General features: G+C 64.3%; 1 protein-coding gene across 1 annotated transcript; it reads right to left on the reverse strand.

The window, feature by feature from the left end:
* Window positions 1-177: 177 nt before the first annotated feature.
* DNPEP (aspartyl aminopeptidase) lies at window positions 178-5685 on the reverse strand. Its single transcript, XM_084265416.1, has 15 exons — window positions 5664-5685; window positions 5455-5542; window positions 5033-5121; window positions 4834-4947; window positions 4376-4501; window positions 4128-4258; window positions 3707-3791; window positions 3132-3239; window positions 2840-2917; window positions 2298-2381; window positions 1856-2016; window positions 1674-1713; window positions 1194-1295; window positions 680-847; window positions 178-290 (listed from the first exon to the last, which is right to left on the reverse strand). Exons 1-15 carry the CDS (start codon window positions 5667-5669, stop codon window positions 240-242), a joined length of 1431 nt encoding a protein of 476 aa, XP_084121542.1. The 5' UTR covers window positions 5670-5685; the 3' UTR covers window positions 178-239.
* Window positions 5686-11585: the final 5900 nt, after the last annotated feature.

Raw genomic sequence — 11585 nt, forward strand, 5'->3', positions numbered from 1 at the left:
CGGGGAGGAGAGGCAGCAGCCAGTTAGCTGGGACCCCTGGCACCCCCCACCCAACCTGACTGGTGCAGGAGGGGTGCACAGGTCCCGCTCCTGGCACAGGTGGGAGCTGTAAGAAGTCCCCAGGGGGCCACGGGTGTGTCACCCCCACCCCAGCCCTGCTTATGAACCACGCGCTGGTGAGACAGAGATGCTTTAATAGCCCCAGTGCGGAACCCACAGCTGCTCCCTCCCCACGGCGCTCAGTCAACGACCAGGCTGCTGCTGACCGCTGGCAGGTGCTCGAAGAAGCCCTGGAAAAGAGACAGGCTGTCAGGGGGGGCTGGGGGGGCCAGGCAGCGGGGGCAGGCAGCGGCTCCCTGATGGGTTACGCACAAGGCGTCATAGCAGGCAGCTACTCGCAGAGAGCAGGACCGCGTCGCCATAGTAACCCATCACTGACTCAAGGCTAGTATTGGTTGCCATAGGAACCATTTGGGGATGGCAGTCACCAGGGATAGCAGGGATATGAGGGGGCACCTCCGGAAGCAGCCAGTACCTGCGCTGCTCCAGAGGGGTGGGGAACCCAAGGGGGACGGCCAGGCTCAGCCCCAAGGTGGGGGCTGGAGGGGACATGGGGACGCAGGAGATGTGGAGCAGCAAGGAGAGGGCTTTGACACAGGACAGGAGACACGGGGCTCACCTTGAAGAGGTTGATGCTCTGGAGCACCCCCGAGGTGCAGCACATCTCCCGGATAGAGTGCATGGCCAGCTGCGGGCAGCCAATGTCCAGCACGCGCAGCCCCAGGCGGGAAGCCAGAATGGGGCCGATGGTGGTGCCGCAGGGCGTGTCGTTACGCACCATGAACTCCTGTATGGGGACACAGCCTCAGCAGCTCCCCCCAGCCCCCTCCCACATGGCCACCCGGGTCTCAAGGGGGGCAACCTGAGATGAGGAAGCAGCACTGTTCCTGAGACAGCAAGCAGAATTCCCAGGAGATAGGATAGGACATGCCCAGCCAGTCCCTCCCTCCCACACTGGAGCCTGCTCCCCAAGGCAGCCCCGGAGCAGCAGGCAGCACAGACCCCAGCGGGGACAGACGCTGTAACTGAGGGGTGGGGATGGGGTCTGGCACAGGCCCCTTCTCCTGAAGACAGGCACAGTGCCATGGCCCAAGCTGGTGATGCTCACCAAGGGCTTGCCTGTCCCTGCTCACCTGCAGAGGGACCCCCACGCGGGCGGCAATGTCCCGGATGACTGCCTCGGTGACAGCCGTGGAGGCGTAGCGCTGGTTGCTGTTCACTTTGATGACAGGACCCTGTGCAAGGGAAGACACCGTGGGTCCAGAAACGCCTGTGCCCAGGCAGAGACCCACGGGGATTCAACGCTGGCCTGTGCCAGCCCACCAGTCCTTTCTGTCCTCCCTGGGTGATCTGTGGGGATCGGGACACTCCTACCACAAGGACAGCCCCAGCCCAGAGCAGGGAAGGGCTCCAGGCCTAAGGGACATTAACCAAATGGTTTATGCCAGGCATGTGGCACAGCCAAATCACACTGCGGGACAAACACCTCCCGTTTGCCTGAGTGCTGTTGAGCTGCACCCCAGGACCACGCTCATAGACTGGCTGGGCATCTCCCTGCGCCGCGGGACAGAGGGACAGCGTCTGTCCCAGCAAAAGCAGAGGGCTGTCCTCACCTTGTGGAAGGCTGGCCGATGATTCTCCTCATGCTTGTCCCTGCAAAAGAGGTTTCATGCTATGGCCCTCCTTTCCTGCTGGAAGGACTATCTTGCCTGCTCTCCCCAGGGAACGAGGGAGCTGCATCCCCCCATGGGCAGGGCTGGCTGCCCTGGCCCGCGGCGCTGCCCAGGCTACTCACACGTAGTTAGGGTGCACAGCGTGAGCCATGTCAGCGCTGATCATGTACGACTTGGCCACGGCCTCCTCGAAGGCTGTCAGGTTCTGTGGTGATGCCGAGATCCGGCGCAGCACCAGCTCCGTCAGCAAGGACTCTGCACCCTGCGCGCTCTCCGACCCCACCTGCCAGGGACCACCATCAGCACAACCCACCTGGTGCAACCCCCCAGCACCCCCGGGGGCTGGCTGAGTGACAGGCGGCTCCCCAAAGCCAGCAGAGCAGCTCCCAACCACCCCAGTGCTTCTCAGCCCCTCCCTAAGCCATGCTCCACAGGGGGATAACCAAACCCCACCTTGCCATGCTGCGGCCTGGGGTCTACCTCCTGTCAGGCATGACTGGGAGACAGTAACAAACGTGGAGCCCCTCCCAGTGCCAGCCACCCACAGCTGTGCCCCTCACTCACCTCCTCGTTGTCGTAGAGCGCGATGAGACGCACGTTGGGCTCCTGGGAGAGCGAGGAGGGTGCCGCACACGAGTCAATCAAGGCCTGTGGGGATAGAGCAGAAAGCACATCAGGGTGAGTGCCACCTCACCCCGAGCAGCTCAGCACAGAGCCAGCCGGTGAAGCCTCGAAAACTCACAAATACTTTCTCTTCTCAAAACATGCACATAGTTTCTCTTCTCAAAACATGCACATTCTCCTTACATTAAAGCTATATTCATTAATTGTCTCTTAAGCTGCATCACTGAATCACTGGCATTTCCCCAGGAGAGCCCAAAGCACCGAGGAAGGGAGCTGTGGGGGACACACATCACCCAGCGAGAGCAAGAGTCACCCCTGGGAGCTGCTGGGAAGCCCGCACACCCAGCAATGGGGGAAGCCCCCACCCAGCCCCAGATCCTCCAACAAGCCAGACCCATCCCATAGGAACATGGTGCTGCTAAACTGAGCTGAGGCCATGCTGTGACCCCAGGCTCCTTTCCTCCCCTCCTCACCCCACTCACCTGAAGGGCACAGTAGCAGCTGTGCAGGTTGTCCAGGCGTGGGGAGAAGATAAATTCGTCAAAGGCACCACCCAGAGTCTGCAGAAGAAGCAGGGCACAGGTCACCAAAAAGTATGTACCCCTGGGTCCCCAGCCCATTCCCCTCTGCCCCTCGGGAGTTGCCTCCTCTCAATCTGCTCAGCTCCCAACCCCGGCACGCCCCAGGCAGAGGCAGGGTGCCGAGCAAGACCTGTGCAGGGCCAGCCTGCAGGCATGCTGTGTGCAGGCAGAGGCAGGCTCTACCCTTACTCACCGCTGGCTGTGTATCCGCCAGGCATAGTTCCAGCTCCACAATCTGCTCCGGTTTCACCCCCAGCTGGGGGCACAGCAGGGAGAGCAGGACGGGGCTGTGCCGCTCTGCCTGGGGGGACAGCAGAGCCGCGCGCAGGGCGGGCTGTGGGTGACGGTGGAAACTCCCCACTGCCCCTTGCAGAGCTGCCCCGCACCCCACTCACCCCACTCCTACTAGCACACCCTGTGTCCCAGCCCCACCCCACACAGGACACCGGGGCCCTTCGCAGGGCACCAGCAAGGGGCTCACTGCCCCCCCCATCCAATCTCCCCTCCCTGCACTGCCTTCCCAGGGAGACTGATGACTTCATGGGGGCTGCACCCCTTTCCACGTGACGGCTGCAGGCTGGGGTGGGACCAGAGCAACAGCTGGACAGATGCATTATGTCCATGGCTCTGGAGGAGACTGGAACGCTACCAGCAGTGAGAGGGGAGGAAAAGGGGAACTTGCTGGCTGGCCCCTGAGGGCTGGAGAAAAAAGATGACAAGTGTGAGGTCCCAGCAAGGGTCCCTGCAATCCCCTGGCATCCAGCTCACCTGGGTTGCAGCATCACAAGGGGTGACCTCCATGAGGACCTCCTTTTCCAGCTCCTCCTGCACAGCAGTGGCCAGAATGGGAACCCTGTGTGGAGATGATGTCATTAGCTCCCCGGGCTATGCTCACCTCTTCTCCATAGGTCATATACAACCAACCCTTCCAGGGGTGCCTGTCCTGCTCCTCCAGGGCGTGAAAGCCATGAGGAATGGAGGAAGGGCACACATTTTAACACAGATCTGTTGTGCCACTCGGTGCCCAGCATCTCCTGGCAGGATCCCACCAGGCTGAGGAAAGCCACTGCAGACCATCCCACCATGCTGAGAGGCTGCCAAAGGGCGTGAGCTGAGGCTGGGCACTACTTCAGGTGGGTCCCAGCTCTCTCAAAGGCTTGCCAGGGGTCGGGGCCGAGTCAGGCCTTACAGATGGTGCTCGGTGTTGGGCCCAAAGTTCTCATTGATGCTGCGCTGCAGATGGATGGCCAGGTGGGGAATGCGAAGGACAGGCCGCTCCACGCGTACCAGACGCTGCTCCAGGCGCCCTGTGGCTGGGTCCTGAAACACAAGGCGTGCTGCTGGGACCAGGCCTGCAGGGCTGGGAGACTCCAGTAGGCCCCATTTGGGGTGGGAGTCACGGACTGGGCCACCATGCCCGTCCCAAGCCAGGCTCACCTTTATGATCACCCTGCCGGCCACAGTCAGGTCACGGTCGAACCAGGTGTTCCAGATGCCCCCTCCATAGGTCTCCACGCCCACCTGCACCATGCCCACCTGCCCCCGCTTAGAGCGTCGCTTCACCTGGGCGAGAGCAGAGTTGTCACCACTGGCACTGCAAAACCCCAGGGACTGGGGGACTGGTGGGGGGACTGGGCAGAGCACACCCGGAGTCTCACTGCCCACCCTGTCAGTGCAGGGTGCTGTGGGTGTTCTGCAGAGACAAAGGCAGCACCAGTGGGTGGGGCAATGCTGGGGGTCAGCATGGGCTGCTCTGGGTGGCGGGTTTGGGAGGTGTCAGGACCCAGCGACAGTGCTGTGGGGCACTGGGGGAGTTAGGGTACGTTATGCTTGTGGAGCAAAACTGGAGGGCACCAGAGAAGGGCCCAGCCCCGGGGGAAGGCACCCGGCCTTACCCTGAGGCAGGGGCTGTCAGTGTGGGCACCCAGCAGGCTGAACCCATTCCCGGGCTGGAACCGGCCGCCGACGGCGAAGGCGATGAGGGTGGAGTAGTTCCTGGTGACAAAGTACTGGGGGCAGAGGGGCGGCAGGGTGAGGGCTGTCCACTGCCACCCTGCCTACCCGGCCCTGCCGCCCGCCCCTGGTCGGGCCCACCTTCTGCGCCGGCTGCACCTCCCAGTGCTCGGTCTCCTTCAGCTCCTGGAAGCCGGCCTGCAGCAGCCGGCTGCGGCACTCGGCCACCACTGCGGGGGAGAAGAGCATCGAGGGGCTGCATGGAGAGGAGGGGGAAGGGGGAGGGAAAGGGGAGAGGAGGGAAGGAAGGGGAAGAAGGGAAGGGGGGAAGGGCACGGGGGGGGGGGGGGGGGGAGGGAGGGAAAGGAAAGGGGAAGGGGAGGGGGAAAGGGAGGGGAAGGCAGGAAGGGGAGAGGAGGGGAAGGGAAAGAGAAGAGGGGGGAAGGGGAGGGGGCAAGGGGAGAGGAAGCGAAGGGGAGGGAAAGGGGAAGGGGAGAGAAGGGGAAGGGGGCGCGAAGGGGTGAGAAGGGCAGAGGAGGGGAAGGGGCCGGGCGGCTCCTCACCGTGGTAGGGCGAGGGGCTCCGGTTCACGAACTTCACCAGCTCCTGCGCCGCCGCCTGCGCGGCCTGCTTCGAGCCCTGCGCTGCTGCCTGCGGGCACGGCCATCACCGGGCAGCGCCGGCACCTTCCCTCCCCGCCCGTGGGCTCAGAGACCCCCCCCACCCCCCGTCCCGCACCCAGCCCGGCCCGCCGCCCGCCCGCGCCCGGTACCTGCATGGCCGCCGCCGCCCGCTCTGCCCGCCGCCGGCGCGGCGCGCCCCCTGCTGGCCTGGAGGAATGCGCCCCGCCGGCCCGAGAGTGCGCAGCCCGAACCCGCGCCCTGCGCCCCCGGTCCTCGCCCTGGGCCCTGCACCCCTAGTCTCTGCCCTGCGCCCCCAGTCCCTGCTCTGCACCCCCAGTCCCTGCCCTGCACCCCCAGTCCCTGCCCTGCACCCCTAATCCCTGTCCTGTGCCCCCAATCCCTGCCCTGCACCCCCAGTCTCTGCCCTGTGCCCCCAATCCCTGCCCTGCGCCCTGCACCCCCAGTCCCTGCCCTGCACCCCCAGTCCCTGCCCTGTGCCCTCTACCCCCAGTCCCTGCCCTGCACCCCCAGTCCCTGCCCTGCGCCCTGCACCTCCACTCCACGCCCTGCAGCCTGCACCCCTGGTGCGCACCCTGCACCCTACAAATCCCCACCCTGCAGCTGGCACCTCGCACCCTGCACCTCGCACCCTGCACCACGTACCCTGCACCCCGCGCCCTGCACATCGCTCCCTGCACCACGTGCCCTGCACCCCACTCCATGCACCACGTACCCTGCACCCCGCGCCCTGCACCCTGGCCTGGGGCCAGGCAGAGCAGGCACCTGCCGAAGCCCAGGCAGGGCTGGGAGCTGGCTGGGGGGGAAGCCGGGCACGGCCAGGAGAGGCTGGGCTGGGAGCCAAGGGGTGAAGGCTGGCTCTCCAGGGATGGTCACCCAGTGCTGCCCCGGGGCACTGGGTGAGGAAGAGACACCCCAAACACAGAGCTTGGCCTGCCAGCAGCTGTCCCCGTGCTGCTCATGGGTGCAGCGTGGGTGTGTTTGGGCATGGTTGCCGCTCCCCTGCCTTGGCACTGCCGCGGTGCAATCCCTTGTTGCCACGTTGGGGTCTGATGTGCCTGAGGGACGAAGTGGTGCTGGGAGGTGGCACGGTGGCAGGGTGCATCCCAGATGTCTGGCAGCCCCAGGAGGGGCACAGCCTGAGCACATCCACCGATCGGGGTAGCTCATGCCCTTGGCAGCATCCCCTGCACAGGCTGGGGGTGGCAGTGGGCGTTTGGGTTTCCATCAGTGCTCACGCCTCATTTCCCAGCAGGATCCTGTGTCTTCCCAGCAATGAGTGTGTGGCCTTAGGAGGGACGTGACAGCCTGTGGGGCCCAGGTGCTCAGTGCCAGATGGATTCCCGGCTCTTGAGTCACAAGTGTAGGCACCCTGTTAGCTGGAGACACCATCCTTGTTCTGGAGACTGGAAACTGGTGGTCCTGCTGCCCCTGACCCCGGGACCTGCTGAGCTGGGAGCTCGTGACAGCCCTGGATTTATGTTCCCAGCCCCCAGCACCTGCCTTTCCCCCCCCCAAAAGGGAACAAGCACCCCCACCGCCTGGCACCCTGCAAGCAGACAGCTGGAGGGTCTCCATGTCAACCAGAGCCACCACAGCAAAACACAAGGCCAGCACCCTGCCAAGACGGGGCTAAGCACTGTATCTCAGAGCTGGGTCACACATCCCCCTGCCCTGCACCCTCCTGTCAAAGGGACATGGGTGCCAGGCAGCCATCCCCATGCTCCTCCTGCCAGCATCACACTCCCTCTGCTGCAGGCACCGGGCTCAGGGCTGGGTGCTGTTTGATGGTCCCCAGGCCGTGTCTGCGGGACATTTGGGGACATTTGCAGCACGGGTGCCTGAGGCCCATGTGTCCCCACCCCCCCCCCCAGCTGCTGGCTGCCCAGTGCGGGTGGGTTCCCAGAATATGTGGGTGCCTGGGACGGATGTGTCCCAGGGGGTGTGGGTGCAGGAGTGGGGGGTGCCCGGATCTGGGGTGGCCAGAACAGGAGCTGGGGGGTGAGTGGCAGGGCCGGGTGTGGCCCTTGCCCAGCCCCGCAGGCGCGAGCAAAGGGCAGCGGCCATGACATGCCGCAGCTATTCCCGGAGCAGCGGGGCTTCCAGAAAAAGCTCCCGCTGGCTATTTCCGAGTGGGCTCTGACTCACCCCTGGCTGGATGCCGGGGGCTGCGCAGCACCTGCCGCGGCTGCCCCCCATCCCGTCACCACGCTCCTGGAAAGGCACTGCTCCTGTCCCCATCCCTCTCTGCCCCATGGACCCCCTGGTGCATCAGGGAGCCCTGGACAAGCCCGGTACCCCGCACCAGCTGCTCCTTGGGGTGCTCGCACCCCACTGCTGAACTCATGCGTGTGCCGTGGGGTGCATTGAAGGGGCAGGACCGGTGGGAACAGAGCACCGTGCTCCTTTCCATGTCACCTGCCAGCCCGGGGTGTGGTGTCGTGCAGGTTTTGCTCCTAGAAGCGTTCCCTGGGTGGCTCTAGGGATGGCAGCTGGAGCTGAGCCCTGCTGGAAGGGGTTAACAGAGAGGTGGCCCGGGACAGAGCCTGTAAACACAGCCTGAGGACCAAGGCAGTGCCGCCCCTTTCTCCTGCATCCAGCCCTGCTGCCTGTGCCGGCTGCCTGCACCCCTCCCTGCCCATCCTTGCGGGATGAGCACTGGGATGGCACCCATCGAGGCGGTCCCCCACGTTTCAGCCCACGTGTCTGAGCATGGGAAAGTGAAATCACTGCCTGGGCATTGCTGGGGGCTGAGCGAATGGCCGCCGTGCCTTACATAAGCCGCCAGTGACGCAGAGGGTAACTGCTACCTCATCTCACTGGCATGGGTGATGCTACTGAGGCCTGCAGGAGGGCAGACAGACACATCAGCATCCTCATGGACCATGAGAGTGGCCAGTCATCCCTACATCCACATGGACTGCATAGGCAGCTGGGTTTCTCCAGCATCCCCGCGGCCACAGGGGCAGATAAATGTCCCTGTGGATCGTGAGGACAAGTGGACATCTGCAACCTGCTCATGGGCTGTGGGGAAGGGTGAATTCTCAAGCATCCTCATGGATCGCAGCTCTAGCTGGAGATGAGTGATGGGGGCAGGCATATGCCTCAGTCGTCTGCATAGACATGGAGGCATCTGGGCTGCAACATCTACTTGGCACCCAGAGCAACAGGTCACCCCCAGCATCCCCATGGACCACAGAAGCAACAACTCAGGCCCAGAGGGGCAAGCAAACACCCCCAGCATCCATCCAGTTTACTGGGGATAGCTGGACACCCCCAGCATCCATGCATACCACAGGGCAGCCACTCCCACCCAGCACTCCTGTGCCACTCAGAGACAGGCCATTGTCCCCAGCATCCCCATCACCTGGGGATACAGGGGAGGGGACCATGGTCAGCCAGGTGGGCTGTGCACCCACACTACCATTCCTGAGCTCTGGGCGAGGTGTGTGGGGGGAAAGGCATGAGGGCATCTGGGGTGAGCAACAGGTGGGGGGCTCCAACCTTCAGGGCACCCACCAGTTCCTGGGACCCTAGCTGGCCAGAGTGGGCTACGGTCCAGGCAGGGAAGGAGAACCATCTCCTATTTAGACAATAGCACGCGCTCTGGGTCCGTCAGCGCTGGGGAATGGGCCACACAGTCCTTCCCTCTTAGGGTAAAGGCGCCTGGGAGGCTGATGGCTGTAAAAGGAGCGGGACGGAGGGAGACGGCCGGAGGCCAGGAAGGAGGGGGATGGATGCCCTTGTTGCTTCATTCCCATCCCTCTGCTCACCCCTGAACCAGGGCCAGGCATGAGAAGGGTGCGGGGGCCCAGGTGGCAGGGCGGAGGAGAGGCTGGAGCCCCATGCCCGCATCCTGCCCATCTCCAAGCCCTGAGATGCCCGCAGCCCGGGGAGGCTGTACCCAGCTCCCCAGGCGGCTTAAATCCTGGGGGAGCAGCAGGGAGGGAGGGCCGGGGAGGAGGGGCAGCTGCGGGATGCAGCTGGCTTCACTCACAGGGATGTCACGACCAGAGGGAGTTGTTTGATGTTCCAGCTCTCAACGCCTTCCTGGCAGCAGCCTCCTCCTCAGGCCTGGTGGGAGCTGGGGCCAGGCCAGTGCGGGGGCTCAGGGGCTGCTTCCCAGGCTCCGGTAGTCTGGGTCAGCCTGGCCTGGGATGGAGCCACAGTGAGGCTGAACAGGGTTTTACAGAACAGGCTGCAGCATCCCTCCCACCGCGTCCCCTCAGTGCACCCCTGCACCGCTGCTCTGGGCTTTTCACAGTCCCTGGGGATTCAGCTGGCACGGAGTGCTTGGGGCCATGTCCCTGGGATGGGACTCTGTCTTGGCAGGGTCCCTGGATCCTGCTCCTTGGCCCCTGCTTCCCGTGCTGCTGGGTCCTGCGTGTAGTTGGGACTTTCCTAAGAGGCTGTGGAAAGTCCGAGGCGTCTGGCTGCTCTCTGCCTGCCGTGGGGCCCCTGCCTGCACGGAGCCAGCCCAGAAGGCTGTCACGGCAGCAGCGGAAGGGCCACTTCACACAGCTTGTCCTAGAGCAGGGTTAGGACAATGCTCCTGGTTAACCACTCAGAGACACTTCCCCTCCCTGCCCCCAGCAGTGGTGCCCAAGAATGCATTTCCCCTCTGCAGGGCACCCCAAAGCCTGCAAGGCCCCTGCTCTGTGGGATGGGGACAGGGTCAAGAGCTCTCCAGGCCTGGGGAGGGCTCTGCATCTCTTCAGTGACAGCTGGAGTCGTCCTGGCTCAGACCCCTGGGGTCCCCATGCCAGTGTGGGGACCCACCAGCCCCTCTGCACCCCAGCTGAGAGCTGGCGTGCGACCCCACTGGCGCTCAAGCTGGCATGGGGCAGGCAGGGCAGCCGTGCGTGGCTCAGGGATGCGCAGGGCATGCTCGGAGCAGGGCCAGGAGGAGGAAGGATGCTGTTTTTCCACTTCTTCCCCCGAACCCCCAAGCCCCCCCTTCTTTCCATCCTCCCCCCTGCGCCGGGATGAAACAACCACATTTGGAAATACCTTCCCTTTTAAAGGCAGTCTCTGCCGGGCAGCGAGCACCCTCCGGGAAGCTGCCGCATTACGCGGCGTCTGGGCAGCGGGGATCAGGGCATGAGGGGCTTGGGGGGGGCACAGCCTGGAGGCAGGGCCCAGACCTTTGCCGGCCCCCCCCACCCCAATGTGGCAGGGGGCTGGCAGGATTCAGTCAGGGGTGCCTCCTGGAGCCAGAGGTGTTGATGCTGCTGCTACCGTGACCAAGCCCATTTTGCCTTGCTGATGGTGCCACAGATGACCCCCGGCACTGCTGGGGTGGCGTTGGGGGGTCTGGGAGGGTGCAGGGCTGGGCAGGGCTGAGCGCTGCTCCTGCTGCTGAGTTACCCTGTGCTGGTGGCACAGTGGTCCCCTCCACCAGGGCCTCCAGGGACAGAGGTGCCAGGACTGTGCCAACTTATGTCAGCCAAAACAGCCTGGCTTGAGCAGTGCTGGGGGTCACCAGCTGTGTGTGGGGAGTCTGAGATGCTGCCCAGGCACAGCTCACCCCCAAGTCAGAATGCCCTCTTTAATCAGCATGGATCCCCAGGGGTCCCTGCCCTGCCCCACCACCCGTCCAGGAGGTGGGAATCTTCAGGGGGGTGAACTGGGTTATTGCCCATTCTGTGAAGGTTTGGGGAGCTGGGCTGGGCTTTCAGCTCCTCAAAGTACTGCCAGACCAAGGGGGAGGCTGAGGAGACAGGGCAGATCCTGCGACTTGCTGGGATGCCCTGGGGACCTTGTCCTGCTCTCGGGGTGACCGGGACCAGGGAGGGGTTGGGGCTGCTCCTGGCAGGGTCCCATCCAGCTGTGGTCCCCGGCACAAGAAGGGTTAACAGAGTGCCTCCCCCAGCTATAAATACCACGTGTGTCCCACGAGTATGAGCTGGAGAGGCTATTTTGGTCGGGTGCCTGCTGCTTCGGGAATGTGCCAGAGTGAGGACCCGAGGGGGAGGGGCGGGTGACATCACCGCGGCTGCTCGGACCCAGCACCTGCTTGGGGTCACTCAGCAGCACCCTGAAAGTGCCCAGCC

This window comes from Gallinula chloropus (assembly GCF_964237585.1).
Source record: "Gallinula chloropus genome assembly, chromosome: 5".
NCBI classification, from domain to species: Eukaryota; Metazoa; Chordata; class Aves; order Gruiformes; family Rallidae; genus Gallinula; species Gallinula chloropus.

What these genes read in the sequence shown, in the direction of transcription:
- DNPEP (XM_084265416.1), bottom strand. An exon ending in GAGCCCCTCGCCCTACCACG is followed by an intron (nt 5,122 to 5,454) that starts GTGAGGAGCCGC and finishes TCTCCCCCGCAG; the next exon opens with TGGTGGCCGAGTGCCGCAGC. An exon ending in TGGCGGATACACAGCCAGCG is followed by an intron (nt 2,918 to 3,131) that starts GTGAGTAAGGGT and finishes CTTCTTCTGCAG; the next exon opens with ACTCTGGGTGGTGCCTTTGA.